General features: G+C 39.2%; 1 protein-coding gene across 2 annotated transcripts in view; it reads left to right on the top strand.

Annotated features, from left to right (window-relative positions):
• Positions 1–18907, top strand: part of shc3 (SHC (Src homology 2 domain containing) transforming protein 3) — a 28761-nt gene that overhangs the window by 7222 nt on the left and 2632 nt on the right. Inside the window, exons 2-12 of one of the 2 annotated variants that reach the window (XM_026173612.1) lie at positions 2347–3077; positions 7351–7421; positions 10954–11017; positions 12163–12282; positions 13763–13816; positions 14104–14155; positions 14234–14363; positions 14495–14642; positions 16075–16159; positions 16246–16437; positions 18511–18830. In XM_026173612.1, the coding sequence (XP_026029397.1) occupies positions 2457–3077; positions 7351–7421; positions 10954–11017; positions 12163–12282; positions 13763–13816; positions 14104–14155; positions 14234–14363; positions 14495–14642; positions 16075–16159; positions 16246–16437; positions 18511–18830 (1857 nt within the window). In that variant the 5' untranslated portion in view covers positions 2347–2456. Of the gene's footprint in view, positions 1–1717; positions 3078–7350; positions 7422–10953; positions 11018–12162; positions 12283–13762; positions 13817–14103; positions 14156–14233; positions 14364–14494; positions 14643–16074; positions 16160–16245; positions 16438–18510; positions 18831–18907 lie in introns of both variants that reach the window. The other variant, XM_026173611.1, reaches the window with a different exon arrangement.

Genomic DNA, 18907 nt, shown 5'->3' with positions numbered 1-18907 from the left:
AATATATATGGATGGTAATTATTTATTTTCATGTGACAAATGTCCAGTTTTAGCTCTAAATATATTTGTTGTTGTAGCGCATTTGTAATGCCCTCAGATATGTATGTATATAATTACATACACATATGTGTGTGTGTGTGTGTGTATGTATAGGGAGAGAGAGAGTGAGAGACATATTAAAGTCAATTACTAATTAAATGTGTAGGTGGCAACTGTTCACATGAATGTAGAGAGGGGAAAAAGGTGATAATGGTGACAATCAAAATCACGGGGGTGGCTTTACTCCTCCTGTTTCATGTCCTGTACCTTTTTCTTGTTTCCCACTCTGTTAACAGAACACTATCTTATTTAATTATGCAAACATCTCATGTCTGATGATGCACGTAGGCTTTTTAAAGGACAGTTAAGAGAAAACAGAATGTACACCTGTGTCTGGAATGGTCTCTTCCACTATTCTGCTAGCCTCCTCTGAATGAGTCATCCAGCTGGCTCCTCATTGGATAAGACCATGCCATCCCTAGGGATTGCCTTGCAGAGGCAGAAAGGCCTTGCTTCCATTCACAGAAACACTGGTATGCCAGCCTGCTATTTCATTCACATAAAAGACTAAAAACTGCATGCCTTTTTTCTCTTGTCCACTGCTCCGTTTCTGCTTTGTCTTTTTGCCGTCACTTTTGATTTCCGAGGGCTTTCCTTTTTCCCCCCCTGCTTCTGTGTTTGCCTTTGTTTCTGAGGCGAGAAGGCAGACGTGCTGTCTTCTTCTTCTTCTTTTTTTTTTTTTCCTTTTGCCAGGCAGGAAAGGGATTGGGAGGGACTGCAGTGCGAAATCTGCAGCACAGTGAGAGTGGAAGCTGCTTATGAATGAGTGTCAGTCTTTCGCCGTTGCTAGATGCTCTTGAGGACATTTTATATGAATGTGTGCTTTCTGCTGCCGGGAGACAAAGATGCTTCATTGCTGTTGGTTTTAAGGAGACTCTGAAGCTTTTTTTCCCCTTTTATCCATCTGGCTATTTCATTGACTTATCTGCCTGAGAAACATGCCGTTCAGAATGTGTTTGTTTGAGTCGTATCATTCATGCAGTTCAGCCTGGACCAGTTGCTGGGTATTTTAGAGTGGCTGTGAATCTGTTTCTGCTTCATTGTTGAACTGTTTGCTATTGCAGATTGTCAACATTTTTAGGCTTAAAAAAGTAAAATTGCTTTAGTCTTTATATATATAATTGATGCTCGAATATAAATAGCTGTGGAAATAACTGGTGGTAGATTTTGGTGAGTGGTCCAGGACTGATGTCTGCTCACAATATGCAATTATACTTGAACATGGGCAATATATTAATGTTTCACCTATTTCCAATCATACTAAAATTTTGCAATATTGCTTCTCTTGATGATTTATGAAGATTTCTTTTGCATCATTTTAAGGTGAATCTTTATTTTTCTTTAAATAGAAATGTCTATTTTATTTTTGTGCCATAAGATTTTGACAGGCGCTTCGATTTAGCTGTGAATTGAAAGGATGTTTTCATTACATATTTCACTTCATTTACTGTCATCTAAGTGATTAGTTTATGGTGTGTCATCCTTTTATCAAACTTTTATTAGGTCGTCAGTTTTATGGCACTGTTCAAGACGCAAATTCCAGCAAAATATGAATGATTACTTCACGAAGTTACTAAGACAATCAAGTTACCTCTCATCCCTCATTTCCTTTTCACAGAAAAACAAATAAGAAGAAAAGAATTATGGAGAATGAATATGAGACTGGGGAATATAAAAATTGATTGGTTCTAGTGTGCTGTAAGTGGGAGGTTTTTTTTTCCCTCTCCCTCCAACAGGAAGTGATTTGCAGTGTTCAGCAAGCCTTTTGTTGAGAAGGTTTTCTCAGATCAGTGAGTCATGCTTTAGCTCTGAGCCGGCAGGCAGGCAGCAGTCAGTAGAGGGTATTTGCTCTTCCCTTGCAGTGTCCGTGATCATCAACAACACAGATCTTTTTCTGTTCTTAACTTTTTGGATTTTGAGCTAGGAATCAGCAGCAGCGTCACCGCTGGAAACTAAAAGCTGCACCACAACACTGGAAGCCTTTTAGAGACCTTTCCATCCTTTCCCCCCCTCCCTCTGCTTCAGTGTTGTTTCCGTGGATTGTGTCTGTATATTTTTCCTCTGACGGATTGGATTGCAGCTCTGGATTTTACAGAGAGCAGATTGGACTTTGGCGACAACAGCAGCAGCAGCAGCAGCAGCAGCTCAACACAACCACCACTGTAACCTCAATAGAGAAAATTACAGTCAGGTGGCCTGTGATTGCTAAAAAGGCGTTTGCTGCCTACCGTTGCTACTATGTTACAGGAGAGGGTAATCAGCACCGCTCAGCCACGTCTGCCAGCACGCTTGTGAACGAGGCAGGCTGTGCGTGTTGGTTGGTGGAGAGAGGGGAGAGAGCAAAGAGAGAGAAGGGTATGCTTCACCGTACCAAATACAACCGCTTCAGAAATGAGTCAGTAACATCCGTCGATGAGCTTCTTCACGGCCTGACCATGAACCCCAAGGTCTCGGCCACCCCCCAGTCTGCAGCCGAGACGTCTTACACACCCCCGACTGAGGTTCAGCCCTCCTCCGCCACCGCTCCTTCCAGCAACCCCACCGGCCATGGCTCTGACCACCTGGAAGATGGAGGCACCACCCTCTGTACGCTCATCAACAAGGTGTCCGGCCTGAAATTCAGCAACTCCGGCAGCTTGCTCGGCATAAAGGGTCTGCCCTCGGCCGTTAAGGACCTGGCTGTGTCAAAGCTGCAGGGGGGTGGGGGATCAGGCTCAGGCTGCCCGAGTCCCAGCGCAGCTACAGCGGCAGCCTCTGGTGCGGGTGTCTCTCTGTGCAGTTTGGCCTCCCATTCAACCCCCTGTTCACAGCTGGAGCCATCTGTCAGCATGAGCAAGAAGAGCAGGCTGGATGAGCACCAGCCCAGCGGAGAGGACTGGAATCCAGGTGGAGGCGGTGGACTGGTGAGCAAACCCTCCAAAGGATGGCTAGACTCAAACGAGAAGATCTCTGGTCCCGGAGTCACATACATTGTTAAGGTTGGTGGACTCACTCTTTCCCCTCACTCGTTTTGTTCTTTGTTCATCCCAGTCATTTTCCCATTCTCTCTTTTCTTTGAATGAGTCGAGTTTTAGCTACCTGCAAGTGGGGGTGGGTGGGGTGGGAATAATGTAGTTTCTCACAACATGCCCTTGAGTGGGTGTATGTAGGCTGGGTGAAATAGCAGCAACCGGAAAACTGGCACTGAATAATTCAGGAAAAAAGGAGAAGGTCACCATTAAGGGGAAAAGTAGAGGAAAAGCTCATAATGGCAAAACAAAAACGGTAATTATCAATGTGAACATTGTGTAAGCATTTACATTTCTCCGATATTTTGGCCAGTCTCATGTATACAGAGAGGCAACGTTATGCTTTTGTAACCATGGTGATGAGTTATTTCTGTACATTGTGCACCTCTGTGGCTGCTTTAGCTTGCCAACAGTGAATGGGTTGAATGGGAAAAAATATTCGGAGCATCCTCGTCTTAACACACTTATCACTGGCTGCTGTTACTGTTGTCCAACCATCGTACATCATTTAAAGGTGAGCAAGTTGGCGCACAACTACAGGAGCTGCGAATGTCATCATGCCAGCAATGAGTCACTAGCATAAGGAGTGATGATGCAGAGTCCTGGCTCTTTAAGGTGTGAAAGGGGGGGGCGAACATTTTTACTGGGTGAAGTAAAGGAATAATTTTGCTATTTTTTTCTGCCTTGTCTTGTACTGCAGTGCAAAGAGAAATGCAGCTTTTTGGAGAAAATGAAAATTGAGGCCATCACTGCCAGGGGAAATGTGTTATCTTCCAAATCAAGTTACGATTGCCATCATATGACACCTACTACAGCTAGCCCAAACAAAGCCTACAGTATCTGTGACCAGCGTGACATTCCATTAACTGCATTAAGGCAGAGAGCACTTATTTGTCCAGTCAATGCCGCTGAAAGCAGCCACACTGTGAGAGGGGAAATGGGTCTGTCCTGTGCTCACCCTCCACCCCCGGCTTTCCCTGTGGTTTCAGTCCCGTGTGTATTGAGTTCAACGTGGTGTTCTGCTCACAGCACTTTTAATTAGCGTCATGTGGTCACTCCTCGCACATCACGCACCATTACCCCCAAGCGGCATTGACTGACAGTGATGCTGTTTACACTCTCACTTTTATCTCGTACTAGTGTTGTGTTTTTAAAAAATAGAAAAAAAGAAAAGAAATGCACATTAGATATGATAAGGTTTTCTGGTAGCAGATTTAACAGGGGTCTTTCCTAGTATTTCATTGTGTTTTTAGGAAGGTCAGAGTTCAGGCTATATGCATAGCACTGTCTGTGTAGGTTCTGAGTCATCCAGGTCCCGAATGATTGAAAAGAAGGCAAGTAGACTTTTTCAAGTTAATGAAAATCAAGTTGTCGTTTCTTCCAAGTACTCAAGGCTAGCACAAGCCTACCACTGTACTTACAGGAGCAATATGTGACAAATACTAACAAAATAATATGTATAGAATTGGTTATACTGTATAATATGTTCACATAAACAATAAAAGAAATACAGAATAGTAAAGCTGTAATTAACCGATCACTTTCTACATTTCTTAGATCTGCTTTCTTTGCATTTCAGAACCAAATAACACTGACGTATCGATTGTTTGCAAAGCTGATGTGGCAAACGTGTGCTTGGCCACCTGATCAACATAAATCCAGTCCTTTATATTTATTAAATTATGTTATTATTCCTGACCACATTGCCGCATTGCAAAAGTTGTATCCCATAAATGTTTTACTGCCTAAAACCCCCCCCAACGATTCTTACATGATTATTTGATTATTAAATTCAATTGCAACCAATGAATTATTCTTTTTTATTGATCACATGCATTATTTCCTGGACCTGATTATCCTGTCTAGACTGTACAGAAGCAATACAGTCTCAAAGCAGTCTGTGTAAAGTTGAAACTTTTTATCCACCGATTCCTGTTTTTGGACACAAATGTTCCCTTTTTTCATGATTCTGAACATAAATATACAAACATTTTCACCTTTAAAATAGGGGAAAGAAGCCACACTTGAAGGTGGGCGTTCAGTTGTCAGGACGATTCCTCCCAAGAGTCTCAAGAAAAAAGATGCTGCAGACACTAAATATACTTCATGTTAAAAGAGTAGTTTAAAAATTGTGCATGCTGTCATGAAAAGTTGGGGCAATTTGTGTTTGTGAGCACAAACCAATGGATTTTTCACACTTTTCATACAGAAGAAATTTTTAGATAATGCACACAATAAACACCGTAGCAAAAGCAGGTTTAGACAATGCAATATACAGTATGACTTAAATATTTAGAAATGTTTGAAATTAATTACAGTTTGTATTATTATTATTATTTTTTTATCTAGATCACTTGGAAACCTAGTTAATCCGAAATTCAGTTTTAGAGTTTTGGTTATGTGCGTTCTTATACAACATAAGGGAATATAAACCCTGCGTGAGCTCAGAATAGAGCTCTGCTAATTTTAGAAGTGCTTGATGTATTTTTGGCCCTGCTAAAGCACGCACTTCAAACACACCCTTATAAAAATAGAGAACATAGGCAATTTGAGAATGTCACGTTGACAAAATAATATTTTTGTTTGAGTGCAAAATGCTGAGCAGAAAGACACAGAGTTATAAAAGGAAATTTATGATTGTAACAAGTTAGTTTCTTGAACTGGCTCTTTTTAAAGGCCAGAGTGGAAACACTGATGTGTCTGGAAGTCTGTTTTGTTTACAGAGAAATTCAAAATATGATTTTAAAAGTGATGGAACTCATCAGCACCAAATGTTCCTGGCCTGTGCATGAGCTGTTGCAGTCTGGTTCTGGAAATGATTTGATTATTTAAAAGGAAACTTTTAATGGTGAATAAACCTTGACTTGTTTTATTTCTAAGTTAGCATCAACTTTGGCTTCATTAAATTTAACTTTGTAAACTTCTTCTATGGCTGGATGCTTTTATTTTTAACTAGAAAACCATCTGCTTGGTCATGAAACAAACTGTTGTTGTAATTTGGGTGTCGGTCTTCCTGCAGCTCTTTTTTTACAAAAGCATACATTGAAAAATAATTATTTTAATTTGTTTTGTTCAAAAAGGATCTCAGATTTCACCATTATCTTTAATTATACTACATAAATACTAGCTAGCTACTTTTTTGGGTACACCTGTTTAACTTTTTGTCCTATATAATCACGCATTTAGGCATCTAGACATGGTCCAAGAGACCTGCTGAAGTTCAAACCGAGCATCAGAATCATAAAGAAAGGCGATTTAAGTGACTTTGAATGTGGCATGGTGGTTAGCGTGAGACAGGCTGGTCTGAGTATTTGAGAAACTGCTGATCTACTGGGATATTTCCACATCACCATCTCTAGGGTTTATATATCAAATGAGCAGCAGTTGTTTGGTGAAAATGCCTTGTTAATGTCAGATGTCAGAGGAAAGTGTTGTAACTGCTGTGAGCTGAGAGGGAGGCAACAATAACTCAAATAACCCTTTGTTACAGCCAAAGTATGCAGAAGAGCATATCTGAATAGCAGAAGACCACACTGGTGCCACAGCTGTCAGTTAATAACAAATAACTGAGGCTACAGTTAACACTGACATTAAAATCGGACAACAGAAGATTGGGAAATTTTTGTCTCTGTTTCTGCTGCAATATTTAGATGGAGTACAGCGACAGATTGGTGACGTGTCCAGGGTGTACCCTGCCTCTCACTCTATGATTGCTGGAATAGCCTCCTGCCACCTCTGAGGAATGTTTTCAGCCCCTCACTGAGTCTATTCCTCAAAGAATTAAGACAGTTCTGAGACCAAAGGGTGGTCCTACCAGGAGTTAGCAAGATATAGCTATTGAACTGGCAAGTGAGCGTTTAAAAAGTTAGAGAAACTCAATATTTTATTTCCTTTCCAAACAAATACAATCTCTTCATCTCAAACTTAATATAGTTTTTTTTTCAGAGTAGGTAACAATAACTTGACTTAAATGGCCCCGCTGCTTTTGAAAGTCATGCATGCGTCACAAGTTTTAATAACTGTATCATGCCTGATGTTAAACAATGGGTCCATTTCTTTCCTTTCTAGAACAAGCCCCTTGTGTCAAAACTTGTGTGTGTGGTGATTTTGTATGCTCTTAAAGACTGCAGTAATTTTTTTTTTTTTTTTTTAGGCCTTGAAAGGTAACACAAAGATTTGTTTTGTGCATAATGATGTGTAGTCTTTGTTTATTTCACACAGGGTTTTCATTCTTACTTTGCAGTATCTGGGCTGTATAGAAGTCCTGAGGTCGATGAGATCCCTGGATTTCACTACAAGGTCACAAATAACAAGGTATGTTCACACATTTATATTTCTTCAAGGACAAGACAAGTTGAAATTAAATGGATTCTTGCTTATGATGAGAGTTTTTAATTTGATAAAATACTTAAACAGCCACACACACACACACACACACACACACACACACACACACACACACACACACACACACACACACACAAATTGTTCAGCAATGAACAATTTCCACATTTAAAACTATTTAAATCCATTACTTTATTTCTAATAAACAACTGAAACACATCAATGGCAAAAGGATGTGGGGGTGTCAAACATCCATCCCTTCATTCGCTTCCTCTTGTCCTTTTCAGGGTCACGGGTGGCGCTGGGGCCTATCCCAGCTGTGGTGTCAAACATGTTCAATCTAAATAAAACAAGGTTAAAAAAAACACTTTTAGTTAAACACATTTAAGTACGTCTTAAGAAAAATAAGTGCAGCAAAGAAATGCCACTGTAGTAACTTTTTCCTGTAAATTTACTGTAAAAACAAAACAAAACAAGAACAAAAAGATAGAATATGTCATGGTCCGGAGTCTGTGACTCCGTGTTTATGTTTAGTTTATTATCATTCTGTGGTTTACCTTGGGTGTTTGTACTCTTCTGTTTCATGGTTCATGTTCCTATGTTCTGTGTCCCCCAGTCTGTGTTAAGTTGGTGTGTTATGTCATTACGTGTATGTTTCCTGTTTTACTTTGAAGGTCCGTGTCTGTTCTCAGTGTGTTCAGTATACTTTTCCCCTGTCTCGTCAGGTCGGATTACTCCCAGCTGTGCCCTCCTTTTGTGTCTCATCCCCTCGTTATCCTTCTGTGTACTTTAACCTCGTGTCTGCCTCTGTTAGTTGCTGGTTCGTCTGTGTTGTTTCCCCTCGGTCTCCCTGCATCTCTCCATGTGTATTTCCCCGGACCTCCCTGCATCTTCGTTTCTGGTTTGTTTTGTTAGTTTTACCCAGTTTAGGTTCCAGTTTCATGTTCCCAGTGCCTTTGCTGTTTGTATTTCCTTCGTTAATAAATACTCACCTGCACCATAGCTGCCGCGTCCTGGTCCTAAATAATTCCACACGGCTTGCCCCGGCAAACCGTGACAGAATAGAAGAAAATATTAACAATAAAATGCCATATCTTTATTTTTTATCAGTTACTTTTTTACTTTGATGATTTATAGCAGGCCCAGGTTTTATCCACATCAGCAGTATTTGCATATTTTCATTGTCAGATAGTATTGAAGATGTGGTTTCAGCACCAGTATTCATATGACACCAGACCTAAAATGATATTTCACAATCCTAATTTTTATGTCATTGTTATTGAATTGACATTTTGTGCTGTATGATAAAAATAATTAATTCATAATAATTAAATAAATAAAGAAATTAACAATTTTAAAAAAATGAAAAATGATGCTATAACCGTATGTTGAATATAAAGAATACTGTGAAAGTGTAAGTGCAACATCTGGTTTCTGAAAAGTGAACCAATTTACAAACACATAAGAAAAGTAGAGAAATACATTTTATGATCCAACCGATGAAAGAGTGCTGAATAAGCACCCTCACATGCTGAGGTTAATAAAACTGCTCTTTCTTACATCTGTTGGTAGGAATTACATACAAGTGACTAACTTAGATAGCAATTATTACTGAACCTTTAATGTGATTTTTTTTTTTTTTACCAGTTTGGTTTCTATCTAAGAAATAACATAGCATAACATAACAATCATAGGACAATAAGAGATTAGTCACTATTAACAAAATATTTTGTATATTCATTTCAACTGTCAAACTCATTGAAAAAAAAATGCATCCAAACATTTGCTGTCAGTATCTAGAAAAATATAATTGCTTGTGGCCAAATGTATTACATCATTAAACTTCTCACTAATAGATGCATTGATTTTTTTGTATTAAGCCAATTTTGTATTAAACAATATTTGAACAAAATGTTCACCTTCTACCATGCCTTACATGCCTGCACAATGAAACTTGCATGAAGAAAATGGTACATTTAAAAATGTAACACTTTAAGGTTATATGACTTTAGAGTACATTTAGGATGCACATTTTGTTTGCATGGAATTTTCTGCCTCTGAAATCCTTGACCGATGTGCAGTGAGGCAAAGGGCGGCGGGCGAATCGGTTCGTGTCATGTCTACTTTTCTGCTTGACTTCCTGAAGTTGGTAACATTAGCTAACACAGAGTAGCAGGCTTTCTCTCCTTCTCTCTGCCACTGCGTGTTTGTGTGCTTATGTTTCTCTCTAATATGGAGAGGCATGGCAAAAAAAGACATACAGAGAGAGACGTGTTCAGATTTCCCTTCAATGCATTTCAAGAGTATTTGTAATATATCCTATTGTGCAAAACAAAACACTGCAATGCTGGGTTTTGTTTTGTTTGTTTGTTTGTTTTATTTAAATCTCTATGAGCCAAAGTCATTTTATCAAAATGTAATTATCTGTAGTTTTTTGGTCAAACTTTCAAAAACTGAGTGAGGAGCATCAGTATCAGTAACTTCCAAAACAAAGCTCACGCTCATGCTAGCAGTTCTGTTCACCTTATATTTATTATATTTATCATTTTGACTTAGCACGTTAGCATGCTAACAAATTAAAACGAAGCTCAAAGCATAGTTGAGGCGCTCAGTTTATGTTTCCATTTTAAAACATTTTATCATAGAACAAAGTAGTGGACTAATTAAAATGTTGATGGTACTACATGAAAGGGACTTTGGGAGTTTGTATCCTTGGGGCATTATGAAAGTTAGGGGAACTCAAACATGTGAACCTCATGTTGGTCTTAGAAGAAAGAATATATATATATATATATATATATATATATATATATATTATGATAGCTGACTGTTTTCATTATTAACAATTTGCCTTTCAAAACAGTTTGCATAGAGATAGAAAGGAACTAATGGACACTGAAGCATATGACCTGCAGCAAAGGTCCCCCTGAAAATCAAACAATGATCATGCCATGCAGGCATGCCATCTGTGCCTTAGCCATAAGCATCATGGGATGCCCATCCCAATCATAAGCCAAGCTGGTTGCACAGCTTTTCGGATGACGGGGTTGGTTGAAAGAATTGGAAGAGCTGTCATTAAACTTTATGCACACATTCAGGTTCCCAGAGGATGAATCATGCCAACTTTGTTGATGTGTCACCTACTGCTCCCGGGAGGTTCAAATTTTCAGTGCACTGCCACAAGGTTGATGTTGTGGTTTTGGAAACTAGAAAAACTATTTTGTAGATCTGAATAAAAAAACCAAGTTTCCATCAACCTCCGCTGGACCTTGTGTTGCGTGCCAATAATCATTTATAAGCATGCTAGACTAAAATTTAAAGAAATGACAAATATGTCGAACTTGCTGAAGATTACTGCACTAACATCATCACTGTAGGCATGTTTGTGTGAAGAGGTTTAGTACCAAGTTACAGAATACGTTTCTTGTGTATGATTGGGATGATTAGTTACTGCAAATACAATCAAAATTACAAGTTCATCTTCTTCTTGCCCTCCTTCTAGGGAAGCCATCAGCCTGGTGTGTGAGGCTGTTCCAGGGACCAAAGGAGCTCTGCGGAAGAGAAAGGTAGCTTGCATGGATGGTACAGAATGGGAGGGAGGGAAGAAGGATAAAAGAATGGCATAATCACTGGAAAAGTAATGCCCACTCCATGAGACCTGAATGTTAGTAAGATATATAGTAGCTGGAAAAATAGGAAATGGCATTACATATTAATTTACCCATGCACATTCTATATATAGCGTCCCATCTCTATGTTTCCTTTCCTTCCTTGGTTTATATAAAAAGAGAGGGAAAATAAAGAGGGAGAGAGGGGGAGATTAGAGAAGAGAGAGGCTGAGGAGAGAAGAGGGAGAGATGAAGAGGTATGGGACTGTGTGCGTGGGTGTAGCTCCAGCCCACGATGCACTGCACACCGCACACAGTGCTTAGTGACTCATGTAGCGCACAATATCTGTGATTAGGACGCCAAGCTAGTGTGTGTGTGGGTGCGCATGTATATGACCGTCTGTATTCTGTGTGTGCGTCCACAGCCTGTGAGGATCTGTGTCTTAATGTGGGGTGTGAAATGAAGCATTGCTCTCCTCTCTAGAGCTTGTTCAAATGTCAGGGAAGAGTACATAACACAAAATCCAAGCAGGCTAGTTTTTCTTCCTCTTAGAATCGATGTATGGTATAAGGTGCTGCTGGTTTGGCTGTGTGACAGACACACGCTTGTGACATCAGCTTCACGCTGAGAATTTTGAATGGGTTTTGACTATTTTTTCTGGCTTCTTTGAATCCTACCTTTATCGGACATATCCTGTCCAACACTTTACAGTCCTGTTTGTCTTTCTTACTGACAAAACATCTGCCTGGATTTCCGTGCAGGAGGAGAGCACATGTTTGTGTGTTTGCAACAATCATGTTACCACAGATTTTATGCAGTTGCACTTCAGTTATGCATCAGTGAACTATGTAAAGGAACTGTTTTATGTTTAAGAGAAAAAGCCAGCAGCTGGTTAGTGCACCTTTGCAGAAACAGTGGAAACTGCCCAAAGGAAACTAGTAGAGGTTTAAAAAAGTACCAGGATGCAAACAATTCCAGAGCCTTCATGTTTGTTGGGGAACTTCTAAGGTGCTCGTCTTCTGATTTTGTTACCTTCCAAGTCTCTATTCTAGGCTAAATCAGTTTTGTTTTATTTGTGTCTTATTGTGTCTGATCCTTACAGCCACCATCCAAAGCTCTGTCCAGTATTTTGGGGAAGAGCAATCTGCAGTTTGCCGGCATGTCCATCAACCTCAACATCTCCACAAGTAGCCTCAACCTGATGACCCCTGACTGCAAACAGGTCAGTCAGGATCTTTGTTAACAATTACAGAACATGTAGTAGAAATACATAATACTACTACCAATATTAAAACTGCTGCTTAAGACAATTACATCAAGGAAGTGAGTTGTTTTGTTTTTTTAAGAGTTTTAGAGTTTAAGAGGCAAACAGACAGGAAGAGACTAGCAGGAATGTGACAACCAGAGACCAATAAAAGTCAAGGCAGTATAATCCCTGGCCATGTACCTAGTTATAGTTATTCCAACTTTGAGGGGAGTGATTGATCCACCTAACACCTAATATAGCTACAAGGCTACAAATTATGTTGCAGTTTCCCTTAAATGCTAGAACACCCCTCTAATCTTTGATTTGATTGTTTGTAGTTTCTGATAGGAAAAAGCAAGATCCTAATACACCCTGGTACAAAAGGAAATAGAAGTATAGACAACCACAGAAAACTGCACTAAAAACAAACTAAAAGCCGAAGCCATGTGAAGCAATGGCATGTTGGAGTTCCCCTTGAATTGTTGCGTGGCCATGTAGTTCACCTACGATAAATATTTAGGAGAATGAATTGTATTGTATTGTATTGTTGTTGCACCTCATGAATACGAACATGTATGTGAAAGATGTCTTTTACAATCCAGACCTACAAGCTAGCAAAATTAGCAACAAGCGGGTGTTTGTAGGCTGCTGGACAGCCGATCCAAGCAACCACAAACCAACTTTTAATGAAGTTTGAATAAAGCATGAGCTTTAGAAACCCAACGAAAAACATCAAACTATGAGAGTTCGATATGGAAAAGGCAAGTTATTGTTAGGCAACACTGCAGTTAATTAGCTGCAGCATAAATCTGTTCAATGTAATCTATTTAAAAGAATATCCAGAGATTTAGTAAAAACAAAAATCTGCAGGCAAGAACACAGCATTGAGTCTAAAATAGCAGTTTAGCAGTTCCTAGAATATTTCCAAGGAAATACCTGTACAATAACACATTTTACACATGTCATGATTCAGACTGCAATGCCATGAAACTCAGGTTCTCTCCGGGTATTTGAACAAACAGCTGTTTCAACTGGCTGAACACAGTGGAAAGAGGGCTAAAGTTACCGACACCTTAATGAACTTGGAAACAGCTGGTGTAAAGACCAAAAAAAACCCGACACTGGCACGTTGTGAAACATGCTTGAAACCTCAGAAATAACTGCATTTTATTTTTATTTTATTTAGCATTTTCACTGGAATGGCTCCATGGTATAGTGATTCTAACATTCACCTAACAAGTGAACGAAAGATAGGAGCATATTTTAGTTTTACTGCTAAGAAGTTTTAAGGGGATGAAGGGCAGCTTTTAAAGAATTATTTTTATAAAAGAACAGATGGTGAAATTCAAATTTTATCATTTCATCAGTACACATGAGAACATAGTGACTTCATGTATGCTTGTATGTATGCATTACCATGTGATAACACGTATGCACTGTATTTTCTTCTTGACAGATTATAGCCAACCATCACATGCAGTCCATTTCCTTTGCATCAGGTGGAGACCCTGTAAGTACTCAAATAACAGAATAGGATATAATTTTTAAAAAAATACTTGAAATTTGACTTTAAAAACACTACATTTTGTTAAAGATGTTTAAAAATTATCTTAATACAATTATAAGTGCTGTTTTAAGTACGGGCATGCTTTACACTGCCAATCAGATATTTTATTTTAATGGAATGTATTATAAAATTCTACACTATATCTTTCTAATTTTTATAATTCTGTTTGTTTTATTTTATTAGTTTTAATTATATCAGTGGTATTTTACAAGATGTATCATTCATTACAGGATACAACAGATTATGTTGCCTATGTAGCAAAGGACCCAGTTAACAGAAGAGGTGAGCATTCATTGATTAAACGCTCTGCAGACTTGCAGCGTCATGCTTATGAAAATGTGTTGCTGTGACTCTTGTCAGCGTGCCACATCTTGGAGTGCTCTGATGGACTAGCCCAGAACGTCATCAGTACCATCGGCCAGGCCTTTGACCTTCGCTTCCAGCAGTACCTGCAGTGTCCCTCAAGCAAGCTGTCGTCCACACATGACAGGTGAGATAAAAATAGCGCATCACAAAGTACCTGTTCACTAACACAAGAAAATATAGAAGGTGATAATTTTATCAAATACAGCACAGCAATGCAGTACAGTGTTAAGTTTCATGACTGAAGTGTTCATTCAGGGTATTAAACATGGAGGAGTTACCTTGGACGGAGGAAGAGGAGGAGTCAGCAGAGCACCCTTACTATAACAACATCCCCGGGAAGATGCCTCCCCCTGGAGGCTTCATTGACACCAGGCTGACCAATCAAAATGCAGATGGTTGCCAGGTACAGCTTAGTTTAACTTTGTGTTTCTTGTGTAAACAAACGTATACAAATTGATTGGCTATTTTTAATGTGTCATCCTGTGTCCTGATATATGGGGAAGAAATCAGAAGGATATAAACAATATTTTCAAATGATACAAAATAGTGTCACTTTTTTTCATTGATGTTGTTTGACAGTTTCTGTGATTATGGCACAATGCACACTCCATGACCAGAGATTCACCTCTTTTATATTCCTGTCATATTCCTTTCTAAGCATGTTTCCAGTATTCTATATTGTCAGTGTACCTAATGATAATACCTCTAAATTATAAGGTGTCTTAAAAACTGTAATCTCCAATAGTTTGGAAGCTTATTCTGGCAGCTCTAATGGTCATGCTCAGGACACTTAGTCTTGTTGGACCCACTGCAGTTACATTGGTGATTTTGTTTACACATAGCAGTTGTCTGATTTTAGCCTAAATTGCTGGGTGCCATTTAGACATTTTTCAAGATCTCAGTTAAATGGAAACTTGCCCAATGAGATCCTGCTGAAATCATGAATATACACTCACTGGTCACTTCATTAGTTACACCTTACTAGTACTTGGTTGAACCCCTTTTGCCTTTATTTGAAAAAAGTAAACTTAATGTCATATTCCAGAAACCAAGTTGCGATTGAGCTTTGTGATATGGAGCATTTTCCTGCTGGAAGCAGCCATCAGAAGAGGGCACACTGTGGGTATAAACGTGGTCAGCAATAACACTCAAGCAGAATGAGTAGTTTTTGGTATTAACGGCCCAAAATTTGGATAAAAATATCCCCAACATCCCCACCAACACCACTGTAGCTTCGACTTCCTGTTTTTAGTTCACAGGAGTGTCCACCAGTGTGGTCTTCTGCTGCTAGATGCTCTTCTGCCTACCTTGGCTATAATGAGTGTTACTGTTGCCTTTATATAAACCCGAGGCAGTCTGGGCATTCTCCTCTGACCTCTGACATCAACAAGGAATTTAATCCTGAGTAACTGCTGCTCGCTGGATATTTCCTTTTGTTTTTGGACTTTTCTCTGTAAACACTAGACATGTTTTTGTGGGAAAATCCCAGTAGACCAGCAGATTCTAAAAGACTCAGACTAACCTGATTGACACCAACTACTGTGCCATGTTCTGAGTCGAGTAAATCACCTTTCTTCCCCATTCTGATGCTCAGTTTGAACTTCAGGAGATCTCCTGGACCATGTTTGCATGCCTAAATGTATTGAGTTGCTGCCATGTGATTGGCTGATTAGACATTTGCGTCAACAAGCGATTCAGCAGGTGTGGCTAATACAGTGTCCAGTGAGTATATATAAAAAGTAAACAATACTTAAAATAGTCTTAAACCTTATCAACACATCATCATTTATTTCAAAATAATCTTAAATATCCAGTGTTTTTCTGCATGTCATTAGATGGGTCCAGGATCTGTCGATCAGACATATTACCAAGGGCGGCAAAGCTGGGGAGATGAAAGAAAGACTTTCTTCATGCAACAGGGTAAGTACATCCACTATGCAAGATATTCAGTTCTGCAACATTTTATGCCTCCAAAAGTATAAATGATTGTTTTTTCAAATCTCTAGGATCATTTGATATAAGTGGACTCCCAGAGACTAAAGGTCAAGCACCAAATGCAGAAGAAATGCCCACCTATGTGAACACCCAGCAGATCGATGCCCAGGTGCTCGCAGCTCTCCAGGCAGAGGCTGAAAATGTGACAAAGGGCATGGCAGCTGCAGCCAAAGAGAGCCCACAGAAGGACCTGTTTGATATGAGTAAGACTTCGTTACCTTGTATTAAAAAGTCAGTTCGTATTCAGATATTGGATATGGAAGTACTGTCTGATTTATTTTTATGGTAAACATAGTTTAACATTTGCCAGTACATTTTTATTTATTTTCACTTTTTATCTTTCATGACTTTGATGAAAATATAATTTAATGCTTGTATGATAAAGCAGTAGAAAGAAGCTGAATGGTATCTGTTGGCTTCCTTCAGAATAATACTGTAAGACAACTAGAATCAGAGTTCGTAATTATAGAGGTTTCCCAGATTTTGTTTCTCAGTGACTTAAGCTCGGCGTCATAATAACATCATGTCAGTATGAAGACAAAAGGACGACTGTGATAATGGCAGTGTGTGGTTGTCCCCTTCCTCCTTCTAACTTCAGCTTTAGCTTTGCTATTAATACACATGGAAGATCAAAGGCATACACATGAAGAAACCATGACACAAATTACATGTAAAGCATGAGCTGTGCAATTTAAATGTGAATGTTTCTTTTGGAAATTTTTAAATTCAGGCTTCAATGTCCACCTACTGTAGTTCTATAACAGTTAATCACATTTTAGTGAGTTCATGTTAATTGTTACCTTTTTTTTTTATCCAGGTAAAAGTCATTGAGATTAAAACCTATTTTCCAATAGAGACCTGGTCAAGAGGGCCAACAGATAACAATATAACAAGTAAAAACACAACAAAAACTAAAAAATAGCTGAAAAAATATATACATTGTTACTATTCTATTTCATAAATATTATATGTACAGTTTCTGAGCTGCTCCTCATCATCACAACAAATGACTGACTGACTCTGATTGGTTAAGTTATAGGTTGATACCTTTGTAGGCAGCTGACAGTCCAGCAGCCCTCTCTCTGTGACCCTGGCTTAGCATACCTTTCAAACCATCAGACACAAAACAGTGTCATCAGCATATCATCACATCAGTTTACATGCTATGGGAAACAGTACAGGCACATTCAGGGGATGTTTAGTATATTTGTCACATTTAAATGTTTCAGATCATCAAACCAATTTAACACTAGGCAAAGATAAATAAAGTAAATGCAAAAAATGCAGTTTCAAAGTGAGGATTTCTTTTATTAATACAATGGTATCCAAACCTACCTGGGCCTGTGTGGAAAAACTGCCCCCTAAACCTAATAACTGGTTGTGCCACTCTTGGCAGCAAGAACTGCAATCAGTTGTTTGTGATAACAGGCAATGAGTATATTACGTCACTGTGGAGGAATTGTGGCCTCTGCAGAATTGTTTGAAATCAGTCACACTGGAGAATTTTTGAGTATGAGCACCCTGTGTACGGTCAGCATCCCAATCAAATTTATGTCTGGATTTTCACTCCAAAACCTTCATTAACATTTTTGAGTCATTTGTGGCTAATGGCTCTCACTGTGAATTGCTGGAGTACCAAAGCCTACCAAAGCCTTAGAAATGGCTTTCTAGCTAGATTTTAAAGACTTTGTGTCTCAGCTGGTTCTTTAGATCATGATATGGTGCTTTTTGAGATTGTTTCGCTACCTACACTTTGTCAGGCAGGTTCTATTTAATTGATTTCTCAATAATCAGACCTGAGGATGGCTAGTGAAATTCATGTAGTTAATTCATGATTTAACAGTTATTCAAATAGACCAGGTAGGCTTAGATAGTTTTATCCCCTCAATAAATAAAATCATTGTTTAAAAGCTGCAGTTTGGATTTACGTGTGTTATCTTTATATGATAATATACACAATATGCAAAAAACCAAAAGCTCAAGAAGGGGACAAATATTTTATCACAGCACGGCGGATGGAGTATATTTGGGGAATGAATACAGTATGTGTTTCTATTTTGAGGATCAACTCTGTTGAACTCTGAATTTAGAAAAATGAAGCTCATATATTGCAGTTATTGACAAAATCAACATTTGATTTGTCAAAGTCAAAAGGAAGAAACACATTTAGATTCCGTTTTTGTCTATTTGATAGTTATGCTGATTTCAATTTTTAATTTCCTCTACCTACTTTTCCTCTCTTAACTCACCTTTTGGCACTGTCCTCATCGTGCCAGAGCCCTTCGAAGATGCAATCCAGTCCCAGTCCCAGTCTCAGGGACAGGCCCAGTCCCAGGTATCCGGTCTTCACAAGGCAGCATCCGTGGACAACTCGAGCCCTCTGCTTGTGCGCTCTCTGGCCTTCCGGGCTCAGGAGGAGCTGGAGGGCCAAATGTGGTACCACGGTAAAATGAGTCGCCGCGATGCTGAAAAACTTCTGAAAAATGACGGGGACTTTCTCGTCCGTAAGAGCACTACCAACCCAGGGTCCTACGTACTGACAGGCATGCACAATGGAATTGCCAAACACCTGCTGCTGGTGGACCCTGAAGGCACGGTAAGACGGGTGAGGCGGGTGTAGCAGGACACACGGAGCTTGATTCATTAACTCTTTTGTGAATGCATGAAAGTAAA

This window comes from Astatotilapia calliptera, chromosome 7, assembly GCF_900246225.1.
Source record: "Astatotilapia calliptera chromosome 7, fAstCal1.2, whole genome shotgun sequence".
Taxonomy (NCBI): Eukaryota; Metazoa; Chordata; class Actinopteri; order Cichliformes; family Cichlidae; genus Astatotilapia; species Astatotilapia calliptera.
The sequence above is the reverse complement of the archived record's forward strand: the minus strand, read 5'-3'. Positions and strand labels throughout refer to the sequence as shown.